This window comes from Bos indicus, chromosome 8 (assembly GCF_029378745.1).
Source record: "Bos indicus isolate NIAB-ARS_2022 breed Sahiwal x Tharparkar chromosome 8, NIAB-ARS_B.indTharparkar_mat_pri_1.0, whole genome shotgun sequence".
NCBI lineage: Eukaryota > Metazoa > Chordata > Mammalia > Artiodactyla > Bovidae > Bos > Bos indicus.
Window position 1 is genome coordinate 66,041,033 of NC_091767.1, and position 22,145 is coordinate 66,063,177.

The following is a 22,145-nucleotide window of genomic DNA, read 5'->3' on the forward strand; positions in this document are numbered from 1 at the left end:
GTATATATAAATAAAGTATCTTGAAATATGGGAAAATATAAAGCAATATAATATACTACTGATGTTTCTTTCTTTAGTAATAACACTATTTATAGATATGAACGGAGAAGGCAATGGCACCCCACTCCAGTACTCTTGCCTGGAAAATCCCATGGATGGAGGAGCTTGGTGGGCTGCAGTCCATGGGGTCGCTAAGAGTCGGACAGGACTGAGCGACTTCACTTTCACTTTTCACTTTCATGCATTGGAGAAGGAAAGGGCAACCCACTCCAGTGTTCTTGCCTGGAGAATCCCAGGGACGGGGGAGCCTGGTGGGTTGCTGTCTATGGGGTCGCACAGAGTCGGACACGACTGAAGTGACTTAGTAGTAGTAGTATAGATATGAAGCCAGGTTATCTTTAAAAAAATAAATTCCACAAAATTGATCTAACTCATTATGATATATGTCTGTCCTGGGTTCCTTCTGTTATCCTTGCCTGGTAGAGCTCAGGTCAAAACTTTGACCAGAAAAGCTAGTAATGTCTAGTTGCTCTTTTTGTCCAACAGCTAAAGCTTTTATTTTACCTGTAATTTTTTTCCAGTATTTTAACCTTGCAAAAGTCCTGGGTTACACAAGCAAAGGTGTCTTCCTTTAAGAAACAGATACTGTCTGAATGCAAAATTTAAAAAATAAAGTCATCTTTCAAGTACTGTTTTAATTGATAATCCTTTAGTGGGGTTGTTTCAAGCTCATTTTACTTCAGTGTACTTAGGAATCTACCTAAAATTCCACATGCATAAAGCTATTTGATATTTCACATAATCAAGTTGGCCAATATAGCTATGTGTGTCAGAGAGATGTTTATGATGATTCAGTTCAGTTCAGTCACTCAGTCGTGTCCGACTCTTTGCGACCCCATGAACCGCAGCACGCCAGGCCTCCCTGTCCATCACCAACTCCCGGAGTTCACTCAGACTCATGTCCATCGAGTCAGTGATGCCATCTAACAATGCAAATGCATGCCCCTTGAGTTTAGGTCTTTTTAGAGGTCTTTTCCATAGCAAACATTATTTTTGCAACTTTAAACTCATAAACAAAATTGTGTAAGCCCAAATAGTTCCCAGTGAGTTTGCTGAAAATCTCAAAGTTAGACCATTTTTCTTGAAGGTACAGCTCTTTGTCAAGCCAGGAGAAATAAAGATACAAAATTTATCTCATTATGAAATGAAGTTTAATAGGAGAAAAAGTAACAACCTGTAATAAGATTCAAGAAATCCACCCCATGAGTTTGTAGGGGAGACAATGCTTGACCTCTTTTCTCTTAAGATCTATGACTGGGCCTGAGAATTATATTTACTTAAGATATATTAACAGGAGAAAAACATAAAGATTTGTAAATGTACATGTGGCCCCCATAGGAAACTGAAGACCCAAAAAGCAGGTAGGCCCAAGTATTTATATACTAATTTGAACAAAGAGTGGTGATTGTGAAAAAGTAAGTAAAATGCATGAGTAGAGTGAAGGAAGGTATTGTTTTAACAATCTGTTAACAACGTTTGTAGGTACAGATTTCTCTGGGCTGGATTGCTTATCTCTGGTCATAAGAATGCATTTTCCTTCCTGGTACAGAGAGGGCAGCTTTTCCATGGGAATTTTATCTGCTGCTTTCAAGAAGAAAAATGGACATCAGTGTCCTTCTACCTGCTGTTTTCAAGTAAATAACCCTTATGCCAAAGTGGCATATTTGGGAGTGGCATATTTTTTCACCCTTCAAAAGAAGCTTCAGAGTATGTTGGTTACCTTTAATGACAATAAGGACGTGTTTAGTTACCATGACATTTGGTAAAACTCAGTGGCATAAGACGTCAGCCAACTATGGGCATGCATCCTCAGCTGAAGTCAGTGCAAGTCATCTTTTATCACAAGCTGCTGGTGGTGGTGTTGTTCAGTTGCTCAGTTGTGTCTGATTCTTTGTGACCCTGTGGACTGCAGCACACCAGGATTCTCTGTCCTTCACCATCTCCTGGAGTTTGCTCAAACTCAGGTCCGTTGAGTCAGTGATGCCATCCAACCATCTCATCCTCTGTTATCCCCTTCTTCTACCTTCGGTCTTTCCCAGAATCACAAGGAGGGACCTCTGAATTTCTCAGACCATACCTTGAGAGGGCCACATTTAAAAAATTTCAACAGCCAGACTGTCCACAGAAGGGTGGTAATAGGACTAAATTTATTCTTTGATTATAAAGTATATATTGCATATGTCCTATGTAACAGACACTAAGCTAAGTGCAGGGGAAGACAAGAATAAAACACACTGTCCACCAGGAGCTTCCACATGTTGCATGAGAGAGATGGATGAGCTAAGGACAGTGACCTTCTGTAACTGATGCACCAGATAAAGCTAGCTGACAAAGCTTGCTGGCAGCGAGGTTATATTCCTGGCTTCAGAATTCAAATGCTCCTATTCAAAAGTTCTCTCCAACTGCTTACTAGTGGTATAGCATGAAGCAAGTCATTAAATCCTGCTCTAAATGCTCACTTTATTTTTATGATAACAACAGCCCTTTATTTTTCAGTGTCTAGCATGTATGTACTGGATGATATGTGTCCCATAAAGGCTATTTATTATTATTTATATTCATCAGGAAATAGAGATAAAAGAGCAGTGCTCCTCAAAAACTCAAACTCAACAGAAATAAAGGTTGTCCTCTTGAGAGTTTATCTAAAACATCATGATAGATTAGATCAGTGCTCAGATCCTCAGGGTGAACTTAAAGGCTGATTATTATGCCAGCCCCCTGGAGGAGGGCACGACAACCACTCCAGTATTCTTGCCTGGAAAATCCCATGGACAGAGGAGCCTAGTGAGCTACAGTCCATGGGGTCACAAAGAGTAGGACCTTTGTCACAAAGAGTAAGACCTAAGTCATGACTGAAGTGACTTAGCATGCATGCATTATGCCAGCTAAAAAGCTTAGAGAATATATACACATAATCTATGGCAGGTACATGCATTCATTAAAGAAGAAAGAATAATATAATGATCCCACTTACTTGTCCCTTAGTTCAGTTCAGTTCAGTCACTCAGTCGTGTCCAATTCTTTGCACCCCATGAATCGCAGCATGCCAGGCCTCCCTGTCCATCACCAACTCCCGGAGTCCACCAAAACTCATGTCCATTGAGTTGGTGATGCCATCCAGCCATCTCATCCTCTGTTGTCCCCTTCTCCTTCTGCCCCCAATCCCTCCCACCATCAGGGTCTTTTCCAATGAGTCAATTCTTCGCATCAGGTGGCCAAAGTATTGGAGTTTCAGCCTCAGCATCAGTCCTTTCAATGAACACCCAGGACTGGTCTCCTTTAGGATGGACTGGTTGGATCTCCTTGCAGTCCAAGGGACTCACAAGAGTCTTCTCCAGCACCACAGTTCAAAAGCATCAATTCTTCGGTGCTCAGCTTTCTTTACAGTCCAACTCTCACATCCATACATGACCACTGGAAAAACCATAGCCTTGACTAGACGGACCTCTGTTGGCAAAGAAATGTCTCTGCTTTTGAATATGCTATCTAGGTTGGTCATAACTTTCCTTCCAAGGAGTAAGCGTCTTTTAATTTCATGGCTGCAGTCACCACCTGCAGTGATTTTGGAGCCCAGAAACATAAAGTCTGACATCGTTTCCACTGTTTCCCCATCTATTTCCCATGAAGTGATGGGACCAGATTCTATGATCTTCGTTTTCTGAATGTTGAGCCTTAAGCCAACTTTTCACTCTCCTCTTTCACTTTCATCAAGAGGCTTTTTAGTTCCTCTTCACTTTCTGCCATAAGGGTGGTATCATCTGCATATCTGAGGTTATTGGTATTTCTCCTGGCAATCTTGATTCCAGCTTGTGCTTTTTCCAGCCCAGCATTTCTGATGATGCACTCTGCATATAAGTTAAATAAGCAGGGTGACAATATACAGCCTTGACATACTTCTTTTCCTATTTGGAACCAGTGTTAATTTAACTTCAAATAGGAATAAAAGTACTCAGGGTGGTTTGAGCATTAAGAAATAACCTCTATAAATCACTTAACACAATGTCCAGACTATGGGAGTCATTTGGTAAATTCTTGGTAACTGATTGTTTGAAAAAGAAGGGACTCTGAACCTTTCTATACATGATGAAGCAGGAAGGAGTTTGACAGCAGATGCCAAAGTTGCCTCATACTGACGTGGTTTCCTCTGTGGGTGACGCAAACTCTTCCTTCCCTGATTGACACATTTAAACTTGAAGTCTACAACTAAGGGGCCTTGGGTCAGACTTCGTGCCCACTGAGCGAGTGCACTGCGGGATGCAGGCATCACTGAAACGAAGGTATTGATGCTCTGCTCTCCTATGTCAATCGCGGCTCTTCTTTAGGTCATAATAACCAACCTCTGTCAGTTTGGGGTGAGAACGGGGATCAGGATGGGGTTGGTGAGGGCAAGCCTTTATTTATAGAGTAGGGACAGAGATCACCCTTGTGAAGAGGGGAAAAGAAAGTGGGGTGTGGAGTTCCCAGGACAGCAGTTGTGGGTAAGGAGATGCCCTCATTGTGAGCCTCAGAACAGTCAGCAAGACTAAAATATTAATTAGGAGGTAACTTCAGAAGGAGTTCCCAGAACTCTGCTGCTGCTGCTGCTAAGTCGCTTCAGTCGTGTCCGACTCTGTGCGACCCCATAGACAGCAGCCCACCAGGCTCCCCCATCCCTGGGATTCTCCAGGCAAGAACACTGGAGTGGGTTGCCATTTCCTTCTCCAGTGCATGAAAGTGAAAAGTGAAAGTGAAGTCGCTCAGTCGTGTCCCACTCTTAGCGACCCCATGGACTGCAGCCCACCAGGCTCCTCCGTCCATGGGATTTTCCAGGCAAGAGTACTGGAGTGGGCTTCCATTCCCAGAACTCTGCCGTCCCCCAACTCATGAGATCTAGGTCACTAACCATCTAGAATACTGGTCACAAATCCCGTTCAAAATATTTTGAAAACTGCATTGGTGGAGGAGGATTTCATTAGCCCGTTAACAGTGACTGCATCCAAGGAAGCTTTAATTTTTTCCCACAGGGAGTGAACAACCAACCGCAGGGCATCAACCAAGGCCTCTCTGCCACGGGCTGTGGATCTTTTTCTAAGGAAGAAAGGAGGAAGGGCTTGGTGGGAGGCTCAGTTCATCACTGCTGCGCAGAGGCGGGCTGGTCTGGCGTCCCCGCCAGCCATGAGTCCTAACGGTGTGTCCTGCTTCTTTGTCCGCAGAGCCCCTCGGCGCGGACCCGGACACGCTGCGGGCCGGCGCGCGCGGCTTCACGGGCTGCCTTTCTGCGGTACGCTTCGGGCCTGCAGTCCCTCTGAAGGCGGCGCTGCGCTCTGGCGGCCATTCTCAGGTCACCGTCCGGGGACACGTGGCCACCGCGTCCCGCTGCGCGGATGGGGCGAGGCCCGGAGCCCCAGCGCGGGAGGCGACCCGCCCTCTCGCAGGCGGTGCAGGTGTGTGGCTCGCTCCCTCCGGTCTTCCACTCCATCTCCATCCCCGTACAACTGCACTCGTTTCACATGCCAGCAAGATTATGCTCAGAATCTCCATGCCAGAGGTTTCCCAAAGTCCTCAATTCATTTTCTCACTACTCTGGTCTTTCCATTCTTGGTTCTTCGTTTCAAATTCGTTTCTGTCACTGAATTATCTGCTCCTCTTTCAAATGTGTGTGGATTTCTCAAAACTCCTCCTTTCCACTCTCTGTCATTCTCCCTTTTTCTACTGTAGGTCGTTCTGGACCAACGGATGAGGGACGGCCCTTAGTTAATGCGGACAGAAGTGACTCCGCGGTCATCGGAGGTAATGGGGCCGCAAATGACCTCTTCCTTGGTTCTGCTGTCACTGTTAGCAAAGTCCAAAAATATCTGAGAATCCGTAATGACCGTGAGGTCAATGGCAGACCACGTACATTTGCTAATGTTCTTGATGTAACTGTACCGAACTCAGCTCCTTTGAAAAAGCTTTGTAGAAGGAACTGATGGCTCCTCTTTTTTAAAGGATGGTTGCCCAATCTATAATAATAAGAGGTTTTTCACTTGAAAATAGTCATTAGTTTCTCTCAGAATGTATGCATATTTAAGACACATTTACTTTTACTTCTTTGATTTAAAATAGCCAGAGGTCAGCCCCTTAGCCCAGAACACTTAAAAATAAGATTAAAAATAAAACATAAAGCAACATTGACATATATACACTAGCTGTGTGTAAAACAGCTAGTGGAAGGCTGCCGATTCACCTTGTTGTATAATAGAAACTAACACAACATTGCAAAACAATTCTCTAAATTTAAAAAGAAAATAAATTTTATTTAAAATAAAAAATGCAACATTTATTGGGAGAAGCACCTAGATTATACAAATTGTCATTTACCTGAACGTAAAGATGTAAAACTGTATCTAGCATCAAGCTTATCTTTGGGCAGAGAGATGGGTAGCTATCTAGATAGATAGATAGATATAGATATCCATTAAATAAATCATTCATATATATATATATATAGATATATATATGAAGAAGTAAAAGTAATTGCATTTTAAATATCTTCTGTTATATCCCCTGAAACAAAACTTATCCAGGTAGGACTCAAAAATTAATATTCAATTCTCCCTCCTTATCATTCAAAGAACATTTTAATTTGTTTAATTAGATTATGGAAATGTAGGTCAGTTGCAAACTCTGCTTGGTGAGTAGAAGTAAACTACTCTTCATTCTTTGCTACCTCAAAGTGAGGTAATTACTCCTAGAGCTGGGTGATTGGACTGGGTTAGGCCAGCTATATACCTGCTCAGATTGGATCTGCCTGCATTTATTAAGATACCAGGTTTCTCCAGACAACTAGTGAAATATTCAGACATTTTAAAGTGCTGATCAAATCTATATAAGAATGTCATTATTTCTATTTCTGTATCAATTACTTTTATTTTTGTAATGAGTGAGGAATATGACCTCCATCTTGTAACTCCAAAAACAAATAAAAACTATAAATATTATTTATAATGCATATCCAAAAGGAATAACTTTCTTGTTAAAATTTAAATTAAGTCTTAATCCTAAATCATTCTGATTTATTATTAATGAGAAAACTTCACTATAATGTCAAAGTTAAGTGAAAATAAATCAACTTAAATGTGATTAATATTTACAAAGTAGGAACCAAAGTTCAAAATTTTGCAGATTATAATAGTTGGTGCCCTTTTATTAAAGAGAACAAAGATAAACGTAAAATTGATGATAGAACAAAGATGTGGTCCTTAGAGTTTTATTGCCTGCGTGTGTGTGTGTGCTCAGTCGTTCAGTCATGTCTGACTTGTTGGGACCCCATGAACTGTAGCTGACCAGGCTCTTCTGTCCATGGGATTTCCCTGGCAAGAATACTGGAGTGGGTTGCCATTCTCAGGAATTGAATCCATGTCTCCTGTGTCTCCAGCATTGGCAGGCAGATTCTTTACCTCTGAACAGAGTTGTATTGCTTTTGCTAAACATCATTGGCAAGATGTACAAAGTAAATTACTCTAGTGTCACTCCCCTGAGAAATCCTTTTTGGCTCCTGATACATGGGAGCCAAGCACAGAAGGTCTTAGGGACAGAAGGGTTCAGTTTACTGGACCCTATAATGTACTTGAAACCTGCCTTCCATCTGTATGGCAGCTGGTGGCTGTGCAGTTTGTCAGTTACTGAGTACCTAGACCTCCAGTGTATTGTTCCTGAAAGAACTATCAGACTTTTAAAAAATTGTTCATAGACTTCACCTCTGTGTGAAATATTTGATCTGTTTAAAGGATTATCCCAATGGGTGAATTTCTTCATATTCTGCATTTTGCATTTTTATTTTCTCCCCTGTAAACAAAGGAAGCACTAGGAAAGGAGTATTAACCTAATCAACATTTAAACCTGGTAAACCAGAGATCACAGAGGATTTCTTGCCAAGCGATCTATGCTGTGGATGGGCAGATGGATGGATAGAGAAAGATACATACGTGTAGATAGAGACACAGACACAGGCATGAACACTTGTCAAAAACACATTTACACTGGAGTTGCTGATAGGAAGGTTATGGAAGCCATCAGATGCATTCTTCAAATTATCTCAATCTCTTCAGATAGAGGGTGGAGATGGAAGTTATTCTAGGATCCCACCAAACCCCACAAAACAAAAACAAGGTAGAGTTAGAGGTGATCAATCAAACAAAAAATCCTGGATGTATAGGTGGGTCAGTGTAATGGTGACAATCATCGTATAATCAAGTGGTTTGATCACTGTTACTGAGTCAGTGGTCCCTGACACTAAAATTGGACATGATATAGCTCTTAAAACAAATCTCTATGACTAAACATAAAAAGAATTAAAGTAACTCTGTTATTGGTTCTCACATGAGATGGAAAATATATTGAAAGCAATGAATATTCTACTTATGAATAAATATTTAAGAATATTCATAGAGTAATAAATATGCTACCTCTTCTCAGCTAAGGAGTCTGAGTTCCTGATAGCATGTGCTCAGGAATCTTTGTGACCAATTGCACCCAACCAAGCTTCAAGTTTGTTGGGCTCCATCACACTTGCTTAAGTCTGTCCTAGAGTATAATAAAGAAACTTCATTTTGCAATACAAATTTTGATTTACATAGCTAAACACTAACATGTATTTGCTTACATTTATTAATTGGAAATACTAATTAATGGCTGTGCCAATCATCTTAAAACTATATTGACTAGTGAATGTTCCTTTTTGCCTGTTTCAGAATGGATTGGATATTTATTCTTCACTAATGTGGTATAACTTGACTTAACATCCCTATGGCTTAGCTTGATGGTGCATTAAAATAATCCATGAAACTTTCGAAATAATACTAATACCCCAGCCTCCCACCCAAAATTCTGTTATTGTCTACTACGTAGCCAAGGTTGAGAACCACTGGCAAAGTTAATGTCTTCAATACTTAAAACATTTCCAACATGAGAAATGTTTTACTTTCCATATAACTGAATGTTATTAATATTTCTACAGATTTTTATAATATAGTATATTAGTTATCAATTGCTGCATGACAAATCACCTATTTAGCAACTTAACACAACCCATGTGTATTATTCCTCAGTTTATATGGGTCAGGAGTTTGGACACATTTCAACTAGGTCCTCTGCTTAGGGTCTCACAATCCTGAAATGAATGTGTGTCATTTGGGATCTTGGGCTGGGGTCACATTTGAAGTTTCCACTGGGGATGGAGCCTTTTTCACTTGCATAGATTGTTGGCTGCGTTCAGTGTCTTGCAGCTGTAGCGCTGAGAGCTTCTGAATTTTCACTGGTTCATAGACAAGAGTTCCTTGTCATGTGGTGGTTTCCCAGCATGGCTCTTGCCACCTCATAAGCAGCAGGACGAAGGAGACTCCAACAGTACAGGTGCTACAGTCTTACGTAACGTAATCATGGAATCATGCACAAATAATCAGGTACAGACCGTCAACTTTGTCATATTGTATTGGTTAGAAGCAAGTCACAAGGGGATCACACAAGAGTGTAGACCCCCAGAGGCAACAATCACTTAAGACTCTTTTGGTCTCATAGACATAGATGAAATATACAGCACATTATTATAGTTCAACTGTATATCAGCATAACCGTTTAATCAATTTTTCATTAAAACACATAGAAATTTGGCCACTTGATGCAAAAAGCTGACTCATTGGAAGAGACTCTGATGCTAGGAAAGATTGAGGTGAAAAGAAAAATGCGGCAGCAGAGGATGAGACTGTTAGATAGCATCATCAACTCAATGGACATAAATTTGAGCTCCCTGGTGACTCAGATGGTAAAGAAGCTGCCTGCAATGCAGGAGACCTGGGTTAGATCCCTGTGTTGGGAAGATCCCCTGGAGGAGGGTATGGCAACCCACTCCAGTATTCTTGCCTGGAGAATCTCCATGAACAGAGGAGCCTGGCAGGCTATACAGTCCATGGGGTCTCAAAGAGTCGGACACAACTGGGTAACTAAGCATACTAGGAGATAGATAAGCCCACTAGAAGGATAGAGGAACCTGGCACACTGCAGTCCATGCTCTCACAAAGAGTCGGTCACAACTTAGCAATTGCAAAACAACAACAACAAAGCATTTAATCACTCTGTAATAGGGCTACACAGTCTATACCTTTTAAAAATAAAAACCTGCTTACTCAGTTAGCCATGCAGGCATGACCTAAGAGGCCTATGGTGTTTCTGCACTTTAGTGTGAAGGCATTAACTGGAATCCAATCAGATATGTCTTTGGAATTAAGGCATAAAATCTCTGTGTCTGAAGTTTGCATGGATTTAGAAGTAAACTTAATGTTATAATATTACTTGGTTTCAAATTTTCTGATGATAAATGGTGCTAGGGTAGATTCTAGTTAAGCTGACATTTACGGTTTATAATCTGACTTTGTATTTTCCCTTCTCTCTAGGTGTGATAGCGGTTGTGATATTTATTTTGCTCTGCATCACTGCCATTGCTATACGCATTTATCAGCAGAGATGGCTATACCAAAAAAATGAAACAAATATTCCAAAAACTGGAGACAATGCTGAAACTGCTCTGAAAAGTGAGATCAACATGCAATGTACAGTCAATGAAAGCCAGAAAGAGTATTTCTTCTGATCTGCTATTGTGATTTACTGATTACTAAGATGATGTGACTTTCTTGCTAAGCCAGGGGCTCCCAGTGGATGAAACCCACCTGTTGTCCTTCTGGGACAGGCAATGGCGGTCCAATGCCATCAGCTTGCTCACAAACAGTCCCTGGAGGCTCTGCTCAGTGCTCCTTCCTGATCCATTTGTGTAACAGTGACTTTGGTGTGCTCGTTAATCACTGATTGGCAGTTTCTGACTGTTCTGACTTGATCTTCTAAAAGGCAAATGTATTTTACATAATTACATTGGGTTTTAAGTGAGAAGAAGGATTCAAGCTGTGGCCATACTCTTTTAAAAATACAACATGGAAGTTTACCAACATTGGACTCTAATGTTTTGTGTTACATGGAAACCTACAGTAAGCTTCCTTTATCAATCACTTGCTGACATTTTTAAACCAGGAAGTGCTTCTCAGATGGCCTTCAGCTGCATTTCCATATTCCTGTGAACCAGAGCCCATTGGCCAAACACCTGAGAAAACATTTTTTGGCTGATTGTTTTTCCTTTTGTGTCTTTTAAATCAATTTTGATATATTTTAACAATGAAATGAGTGTTGAATATCAGCTATGAAATTCTACTATTAAGTTCAGATGTGAAACAGAGAATTCATGGGTAGAAAAATGTGTAAAGGATTTTAATCTGTGATAATTTGCTTATTTTCTTTGTGATTTGTCATTATATTCTTTGTAAATTGTAATAAGGATCACCTAGTAATCTCACAGAAATGTTTATTTTCTAACTAAATTTGTGCCCATGTATAAATTCCATATTTAACACTGGAAATGTATCCATCCACATCTGAATGAAATATAATCCTAATTTTGTTTTCTTTATGTATGTGATGGTTAGGTCACTTTTCTTTGCAGTTCTGTGATTTTTTTTTTTTTTTTTTCTGGAGGTTATAACAACTCTTTGCTTTTCCTGTGACTATGTGTTCATTTATTAGGGAATAAGTCACATTTTAAACTAAATCTCTCCATTTCCCTTTCTAAATTTTGAGCTTATCTAGGCAAAACATTCCTTGAGTTACCTTCTAACCTACCTACTATTTGGAATATTAGTGGAAGAATGCTTATGCTAAGGGAAAATGCAAGCTATACGATCTGAACTAACTCTGTCATTTCAGGAAAAATTCTAGGATCTTGAGATCTATTTCCAATAGAGCACCCCAAATAGGCTAGTTCATTTTAAGTAGGGCATATTTGAACATTAGGAGAGCAAAAAATCATATTAATTATGAGAATTTATCCAGTAACTACTTTTGTGGCAGTGGTCATTAGATACTCACATGACGTCACTGTTTGTATTGAAAAGCCAGTTATAATAAAAATGCACTGCCCTCTCCATATCCCACCTGCCATGTGCCTGCTAGGTACTAACTTTGACCACAAAAAGATCACTTGGAATTAGATGCATTTTGCCTTGCTATTACCTTTTGTGTGTATACCTACTTTTCTGTGTTCTTTTTAATGAATGGGAAAAGATATCCTCTATATTGTTTTTTCTCAAACATTTTTTCTTATATTGTCTTATATTAATTTTCTATAAGGTATAAAAAGCTACCACACATTTAACACAATACACATTTATTATCACATAGTTTCTGTGAGTCAGGAGCTAGGCATGAGTTTACTGAGACTTTTGCAAGGTTGCAGTCAAGTGTCTGTCAGGGCTGTGTTCTCATACAGAAAGTCAGTCGGGAAGGGATCTGCCTCCTTGCTCCCACGATTATTGACAGCACTTCATTCCTTTCTGCTGAAGAACTTATGAAAGCTTGTTTCTTCAAAGCTAGTGGAGGAGAGACTCTAGAGCAAGTATGCTAGCAAGAGGGAGTCTTATTTAAGGTAAATATGATCATAGGAATGACATCTCCCAATTTGCCATAGTCTGTTGGTTAGAAGGGTTTCCGTGGTAGCTCAGCTGGTAAAGAATCTGCCTGCAATGCCAGAGACCCAGGTTCTATTCCTGGATTGGGAAGATAACCTGGAGAAGGGATAGGCTGCCCACCAGGGCTTCCCTGGTGACTTGGTAAAGAATCTGCCTGCAATGCGGAAACCTGGGTTCAATCCCTGGGTTGGGAAGACCTCTTGAAGGAGGGCATGGCAACCCACTCCAGTATTCTTGCCTAGAAAATCCCCAAGGACAGAGAAGCCTGGTGGGTTACAGTCCATGGGGTCACAAAGAGTTGGACATGACTGAGCGACTAAGCACACACATTGGTTAGATAAGTCACAAGTCCCACACATACTAAGGGGAGAGATTATATCAAGACTTAACAAGCTGAGATCATGGAGACCACTTTAAAGTCTATTTGCCATAATACTGTATCTATACTGATGTTTATTTAAATGATGAAAGAAGTTTAGGATCTCAATATAGCAATATATAAAGGACTACTTTGGTAAATGGCGTGTGTAGGCTTTTCCCAAAGGTCTGTGTAGTTTGGGGAAGGATTCAACATAAAAATTATAGGGTCCATTAAACACATAGCTGAGTATAAACATCATTAAATTACTGCAACTTTAACAAGTGATCACCTTATGTTCCAAAAGAATGCATCACTTTGGTACCTGAAATTTTACAGATTTCTAGATAGTGAAATCCACTGCACTCTGATCTCTTTTCTAAAGGGGAAACTTTAAAATATTTTTACTGAATTTCGGTGATGCACCATCCACATTCCCTGACTGATTTGTAAACTTTTCCTGCTTACTTGTTAATTTAAAAAAAAAAATAAAACACTTTTGAATTAAATTAGAAAAATATTTTTAAGAGTTGAATGAAATTTGAATTATGAAATTATATTGTTTCTCCCCTAAAATATTAAAAAATGTGTGAATGTATGCATTCTGGACTGGTGTGTATTTTCCTTTATCTCTACTTATTCTCTATATAGGGAATACTGTGATCTGTTAATATTATTTATGATGGTATTTAACTTGTCATATGAAAAGTGAAACACAAAGTAGTTGATACTTACTGACTGCTACAAATCGGGGCTTTTCCAGGTGGTGCTAGTGGTAAAGAGCCCACCTGCCAATGCAGGAGACTTAAGAGGTGCGGGTTCGATCCCTGGGCTAGGAAGATGCCCTGGATGAGGGCATGGCAATCCATTCTAGTATTCTTGCCCAGGGCCATGGACAGAGGGGCCCGGTGGGCTACAGTCCCTAGTGTCACAAAGAGTCAGACATAAGTGAATCGACTTAGTACTTACGCACAAATTACAATACCTATAAATGTAGATATTTAAAACTTTGCCAGAGAACCACAATTTAACAGTCAGTAAGTTATTTGTTGAATGTTTGTACTCAAAACTGGTTAAATGTGATTTTCCCCAAACTGTTGGTTTCTAGAGCACTAATTACAGATATCAGTTGCAGACAGTTCAAAGATAATAAGTCCTCAAGTTTTATTTTCAAATAGAAAAGGGAAATAGCATATAACTAACACTCATTATTAGAACTAGAACCTAGGAATTCTTGTTTACCTCATTATGAAGTAAACCCCTCCCCCCATTACCTCCTCAGTATTATTTAGTAACTTTGACAAATATATTGGGGTATTTATACAATAGAATCACTTTCCATCTAATATATATTAAATCCAACTGTGCAGTTGGATTGTCAAACCATGCTTTAAACAAAGAGGATGAAATGGACATGTGTTAAATAAAAACATATTTAGTGGGTTACTTAATCTACTGTTTTGCAATCCATGTACAACAATGTTTGAGTCCCTCCATGCCTTGAATAGATCCTGGCTGTCTTTTTCCCTTTTTACGTGTGGCTTATGGTAAATGGCAATATGGAGGAAAGAATAAAAAAGAAAGTGAAAGACATGAAATGCCCTACACATGAAGTAGAGGGGGATATGGATTTGGTGTTTATGTGTACCCACAGCCAAATAGGAACCCATGGGCATGTTTACAGGTTGATGGAGATTGATAGATTTTATGCACATTGAAAATAACTTACTACTTCAGTTGAACAAAAATATTATTAATGGGATAGATCTATGGACTACCTAAACATACATGCAATTACTACCACTTTTCGAGAGGATGAAAGTATTCATAAACACTGGTTTAGCAAATTTAAATTCAGAGAAAGAATTGAGGTTTTATAAGAAAAAATTCTTATTCTCAGAATTAGAGAGATTGTCTATCGACAGGAGAATCATCAAATATCCTTCCATCTGATCCTTACCTCTCCCTTTGCAGGCTTTCTAAGTGAGTCTAAGTTGCTTCTTCCAAAGTAACATCATTAATTTGTAGTTAAGTCTGGTTATCTGAGCCTTGCTTTGCTATACAAGTTTTCATGTTCTGCTAGTTTTTGCTGCAAATTTCATCAGAACATCAGACTTTAGTATGTGGTATAATTCAAGTACAAGTATGGGTTTTGTTTTAGGATAATAGGTATGTGTGACTGAGGTGTATGGCAGGATTTATCATACATAGATTGCTGGGAAAATAAGCTGAATTGCTACTTACTATGAAACTTCTGTTTCAAAATTACTAGTAATGCAATACATTCGCCAACCTTTGATTATGACTGAAAAATGATGCATATTCCGTTTATTTTATCATTATTTGTGTTGTGTACTGTGCTGTGCTTAGTCGCTCAGTTGTGCCTGACTCTTTCTTACCCCATGGACTGTAGCCTGCCAGGTTCCTCTGTCCATGAGATTCTCCAGGCAAGAACATTGGAGTGGGTTGCCATGCCCTCTTCCAGGGGTCTTTCCTGACCCAGTGTTGCTGCTGCTGCTGCTAAGTCGCTTCAGTCGTGTCCGACTCTGTGCGACCCCATAGACGGCAGCCCACCAGGCTCTGCCATCCCTGGGATTCTCCAGGCAAGAACACTGGAGAGGTAGCATCTTTTTACAAAAGATATAGAGCCAGAGTGACTAAGCACAGCCAACAGAGCACAAAGGAACAGATCTAATACAGAGCTGGATTTGTTTTTCTCTATTACAAGAGGATAAGATGCTGGATTCAGAGTTTATCATTGACTTTGTAAACACAAATTCTCAGATCTAAACCTGCCTTTATATTTGAAAAGTGAAATCTTATAATCTACCAAGACTTAAGAAATTTCTTAACATGGAACATCTATAACTGAATGTAGTACTTTGTATCACTACTCTTTGACTTTAATTCTTAAAACCAATCAATGGTGTACAATATTTATAATTGTCTTCTTCTTTACAGATCAGAAAACCTGCAGCACAAGGGCTTTCATTGCTTAGATAAGTGTCACACAGATAATAGATTACTGACGGACAGTAGAATGCAGGTTTTGACACTTCCAACAGTTGACTTGCTCTCATTTTCTGCAGCAAGTAAATATAATCCATGGCTAGATTTCTCTTTTGTTTGAAGATATGATTTATATGTCTAAAAATATAAAATTCAAACTATTCTGCCTAAAAACACACTTGCACAATCACACCACACACACACACACACACACACACACACACACATGACATGAAGGTGTCAGATCTGTGTTTTTAATGTTTCCTAGAAGGCAATGGCACCCCACTCCAGTACTCTTGCCTGGAAAATCCCATGGATGGAGGAGCCTGGTAGGCTCCAGTCCATGGGGTCACTAAGAGTTGGACACGACTGAGCAACTTCACTTTCACTTTTCACTTTCATGCATTGGAGAAGGAAATGGCAACCCACTCCAGTGTTCTTGCCTGGAGAATCCCAGGGACGGTGGAGCCTGATGGGCTGCCATCTATGGGGTCGCACAGAGTCGGACACGACTGAAGTGACTTAGCAGCAGCAGAATGTTTTATGTGTATAGAGAAATAATACTGGTGTTTTCTTTAATTCTCAATATTTTAACCACATATGAATCCATCAAGTAGAATTTTTCTGAACATCATATACACAAATACACAATACACAAATTAGTTTGTAAATAATAGTTTTATAAATAAAATTACTTTAAAAATTGCTTTATAAATAAAATCAGGCTGACTAAAGCCATCATCAAATTACCTTAAGTATTTTATTAGTTAGAATGTTTAATCTGTCAGTTTCTCTAAATTTTTAAATTAACCCTAAAACCAGAAAAAAAGAATACTCAAATTAAGAAGTGATTTGAAAATTTTGGTAACATTTACGCCCAATCCATTACAAAACCATTGATAATGGGGTTTATATTCTTTTGTATTGTTTTCAATGTATCTGATTTGCTGAAGTTTACAGCAATACATATGTTCATACCTTCTAGCAGATTTAACAATTTGCTTTACCTAAAATAAAAATACATTCTCTCAAACAAGCCAGGGTGGAAGCTTTCAGCTGCCAGCCAAGGATTCTTGGCTGGGGTGTGCACTGGATGCCTCTCAGGATCTGTGAAGAGACCGTGAATTAATTATCTTGCCATGCTGTTTGACCTGATACCTATTTAGTTAATTTATGTGAATTTCAGAACCTCTGTTTTGAGGGCAGAAATTACTTTTTAAGAAAATGTATCATAATTCCATTTATTCAGCCTTTCCTACTGTTATACACATAAGCCTATAAAAATTTCTTAAATACAGAGATCAACTAAATTCAGGAGAAAAATTATTAATTTTTATTCTAATTCTAATTAGAATTATTTGTACAATAATTTTAGAAAAACAGCTATATTTTATCTCCATAATATCAAACTTTCATTTAATGAATCTTACAGTCTCAACTTGTTCCAAAGACCTGTAATTACTATGATAACTGATGTTCTCATGGCTGATCCAATTGTACGGTGTCCCCTGACTCCATTGTTCTTCCAGAATTATTCCAGATATATTTTTTAAACAATCCTTGCTTTCTGTCAGCAACATGATGTCCCATCATGTCTTGCTTTTCTCTAAGACATGAAATTAGCTACCCTTAAGGAGTTCTCTTTCCATTTAGTGAATTATTGGAAACCCAAATAAAAACAATAAGGTACATATGAAAATGTTTCTCATGTATATTGTGGGAAGATAGGATTGTCAGAGCACTTTGGAGACAAGATTGGAAAGAGTATTTTAAGGTAATCAATTTAAAGTAATTGTCCCAGTTTTATTAGTGGATTTGGAGAGAGGGAAATTTGAAGGGTTCCTCTCTTCTGCACCTTGGTTCTTGGTAAGGATACAAAGAAGAATCTGAGGTCTTGTTGCAAAAACAAGTTTATTGCAGCAGGAACAGAACACCTTAAGGGAGAGGTGGGCCAAGCCAAGAGAGGCACTGGCACTGGAATGGTGAGGCAAGAGGCCTTTCAAGACAGGGTTTTTACATATTCATCTAGCCAGGTGTGGACTGACAGTTTTGATCGACAGTTGCAAGTTACATAACAACAGGTTCTATTGTGCATGTCTTTCCCATAATCCAGTCTATTATAATAATCAGATGTATGTATGTATAGAATATTTATGAACCCTTGAGATCAGCCCTGGGATTTCTTTGGAAGAAATGATGTTAAAGCTGAAACTCCAGTACTTTGGCCACCTCATGCGAAGAGTTGACTCATTGGAAAAGACTCTGATGCTGGGAGGGTTTGGGGGCAGGAGGAGAAGGGGACGACAGAGGATGCGATGGCTGGATGGCATCACTGACTCGATGGACATGAGTCTGAGTGAACTCCAGGAGTTGGTGATGAACAGGGAGGCCTGGCGCGCTGCGATTCATGGGGTCGCAAAGAGTTGGACACGACTGAGCGACTGATCTGATCTGATCTGATCTGAACCGGCTCTGGGTTCCCTAAATTCACTTGAGGACACAGTTGTGCATCAAGAATGCATGTGACTGAGTTGGAGAAGCCCCGGTGGTTAGTTTGTATCCACTGTGTGCCTAGGGTACATGCTCTGGAGTTGTAAAAGTCTCTGTGGTTATTTTGTAGCACATCTATGAACTCTCCCGGGCCCCAGTGGGGTGTATCTGGGTTGAGATTTTAGAGATAAGCTTGCATCCTTTTCAACTAGGCCACCCCTGGTTGCTTATGCCTAACATCCTACCTAACAGTTTCAGGCTAATTATGGGCTAACAAAAAGCTAACTAACCCATGTGAAAGGCTTAGCGCAGCCCATTGTACACAGTAGATGCTCTTATAATTTATTGCTTTGGCTGCTTTGATTGTTAGTTTGAGCATTATATATATATATCTATATAGATATATAGATATATATATAGATATAGATATTGGAGAAGGCAATGGCACTCCACTCCAGTACTCTTGCCTGGAAAATCCCATGGATGGAGGAGCCTGGTAGGCTGCAGTCCATGGGGTTACACAGAGTTGGACACCACTGAGCGACTTCACTTTCACTTTTCACTTTCATGCACTGGAGAAGGAAATGGCAACCCACTCCAGTGTTCTTGCCTGGAGAATCCCAGGGAAGGGGGTGTCTGGTGGGCTGCCGTCTATGCGGTCGCACAGAGTTGGACACAACTGAAGCGACTTAGCAGCAGCAGATACAGATATAGATATATAGATACAGATATAGGAGGCTGAAATGGAAATTTAAATCATTATTTGGCTATTTTTTCAATATGAGCTGTTGATTCAAAGATTTTAGACCTTGTGGAAAAACTGCATGAACTGAAAGTAACTAGTTATTTGCCATTTTCCAAGCTGGAAACATTTGGGCCTTATACCTACTAAGTCTGAGCTTCCCAGATGGCACTAGTGGTAAAGAACCCGCTTGCCAATGCAGAAGATGTAAGAGACCCAGGGTTTAATCCCTGGGTCAGGAAAATCCCCTGGAGGAGGGCACGGCAGCCCACTCCGGTTTTCTTGTTTGGAAAATCCCATGGACAGAGGAGCCTGGTGGGCTACAGTCCATAGTGTCCCAAAGAACCGGACATGCCTGAAGTGACATAGCATGCACTCACACACCTATTAGTCTTGAGAAGTAATAGAAGTACAAGGTATGGTCCTCCACGTCAGGAGAAACTCACAGTGACAGGAGTAAGGACACATGAGGACCGGGCCCTAATCTGTGCCCCCCACCCACCCCCACCACTTGGGGGCTGACTTGAGGATCAGATTTCTAAGCTGCATGACTACTCAAGCACCAGCCATTCTCTTGTACGCAAATGTAGGCATTCAACCTAGACTCCTGTATTTAGAAGATTTTGAAAAAGGAGGGGCAAAATAAAGATATTTTGGATAAACAAAAAGATGAGCAAGTCTGTCTCATTTAGAGTCTCATTAATGAAATTTTAATTGATTTCACTGCCCAGTAGAAATTTCTATGGGGATAGAAAAGTAGTTACCAGACACGTGTGGCTACTGAACATATGGAATACAGTTTCTCATGAAAGCAGCTCTTCCCAGGAAACCACCCTCAGCAGGAAGCTCTTTTCCTTGCCACTTTAGCAAAGCTATATAGTAACTAACTTTTAACTAGGCACCTCTATGCCCTACATATCTCTGGCCTGAGCACGCCTTTCAAATCTTTTAATCACACAATACCTTGCCTTGTTCTTTCTGTAGATCAGAAGAACTAGGAACGATGAGTAAGTAATTTACAGATGACTGGGTCTCTTCCTTAGCTTCCCCTTCAGTAATCTCCAAAACAAGCTGTGTGACCAAACTCTGTGAACAAGACATTTAGAGGAAGAACATAAGAATTCTACAAGCCTGCATACAGTGGGGGATGGCCATGACTCTGGCCCCCTATCTCAATGATTAACTGAGCTTACTTCCCACCATTCCTTCGAAATGTTGATGGCTAATCAGACTCTTCAGAAGTGGATTATTGAGGACACTGAATCCACCATCTCCCCAGATTGCTGGCATTCTGATCAAAGACAACTATTCTTTCTACAAAAAGCATTTATGAGTTTGACTTTATAAGAGTAAGCAGCAGGACCTGATTTATCTAATAACATTCTGACTTAGGAACTAACTTTTAATTTTATTTAATGCTAAATATTGTTAATTTAAATAACCACATGTGGATAATGTAAGGTCACCTCAGCCTACAGTGGCTTGAAGCATGGCTTTGGTTCTCAGGCAGAGATTGAGGCTGGGCCATGGTGGTGAGAGCTCCAAATCCTAGCCACTAGACTAGTAGTCAGTGACAAGGCCCTGGCCCTTGGACTTTGCAGAAAAAGAATTCCTACAAAGAAAGCAGTGAAACAAGTGAAGTATTTATGAGGAAGATAAAAGAGTGTAGGACATGCGGATAAACATATGGGCAGACTCAGAGAGAGAGAGAGAGTTGACCCCTCAGTTCAGTTCAGTTCAGTCGCTCAGTTGTGTCCGACTCTTTGTGACCCCATGAATCACAGCACATCAAGCCTCCCTGTCTATCACCAACTCCCGGAGTTCACTCAGACTCATGTCCATCGAGTCAGTGATGCCATCCAGCCATCTCATCCTCTGTCGTCCCCTTCTCCTCCTGCCCCCAATCCCTCCCAGCATCAGAGTCTTTTCCAATGAGTCAGCTCTTCGCATGAGGTGGCCAAAGTACTGGAGTTTCAGCTTCATCATCATTGCCTCCAAAGAAATTGTCTCTGCTTTTGAATATGCTATCTAGGTTGGTCATAACTTCCCTTCCAAGGAGTAAGTGTCTTTTAATTTCATGGCTGCAATCACCATCTGCAGAGATTTTGGAGCCCAAAAAAATAAAGTCTGACACTGTTTCCCCATCTATTCCCATGAAGTGATGGGACCAGATGCCATGATCTTCGTTTTCTGAATGTTGAGCTTTAAGCCAACTTTTCACTCTCCTCTTTCACTTTCATCAAGAGGCTTTTGAGTTCCTCTTCACTTTCTGCCATAAGGGTGGTGTCATCTGCATATCTGAGGCTATTGATATTTCTCCCGGCAATCTTGATTCCACCTTGTGCTTCTTCCAGCCCAGCGTCCCTCGTGATGTACTCTGCATAGTAGTTAAATAAGAAAGGTTGACAATATACAGCCTTGACATACTTCTTTTCCTATTTGGAACCAGTCTGTTGTTCCATGTCCAGTTCTAACTGTTGCTTCCTGACCTGCATACAGGTTTCTCAAGAGGCAGGTCAGGTGGTCTGGTATTCCCATCTCTTGAAGAATTTTCCACAGTTTATTGTGATCCACACAGTCAAAGGCATTGGCATAGTCAATAAAGCAGAAATAGATGCTTTTTCGATGATCCAGCAGATGTTGAGCCCTCAAAGTAGTTTAAATCACTTTTATGGGGCATTTCTTCTGAGTTTCCTTTAGCCAATCATTTTGATTTGTCTGTTCCTGAGGCCATATTTGGTTGATCTCAGGAATGTCTTGTTTGTTCTCATCTCTTAGCCAAGATGGATTCTAGGGAGGAGGCTTATGAGTAGTTGACATCATTTACTATGAGGTGATGCCCCTTCCCTTTTGGTCCTCCAAGGAGCCTTTCTGTACATGTATAGTCAGAGAGATGTTCTTGAGTTTGAAAATGAGGAATATATGGTCTTCTATCTGTGGAGGAGTCAGCCTCCTCCATCAT

General features: G+C 40.2%; 1 protein-coding gene across 2 annotated transcripts in view; it reads left to right on the forward strand.

The window, feature by feature from the left end:
• Positions 1–11,530, forward strand: part of LOC109562531 (contactin-associated protein-like 3) — a 235,445-nt gene extending 223,915 nt beyond the window's left edge. The window contains exons 22-24 of one of the 2 annotated variants that reach the window (XM_070794848.1): positions 5,253–5,483; positions 5,758–5,829; positions 10,470–11,530. In XM_070794848.1, the coding sequence (XP_070650949.1) occupies positions 5,253–5,483; positions 5,758–5,829; positions 10,470–10,663 (497 nt within the window). In that variant the 3' untranslated portion in view covers positions 10,664–11,530. The remainder of the gene's footprint in view (positions 1–5,252; positions 5,484–5,757; positions 5,830–10,469) is intronic. The other variant, XM_070794849.1, reaches the window with a different exon arrangement.
• The last annotated feature ends 10,615 nt before the right edge of the window (positions 11,531–22,145 follow it).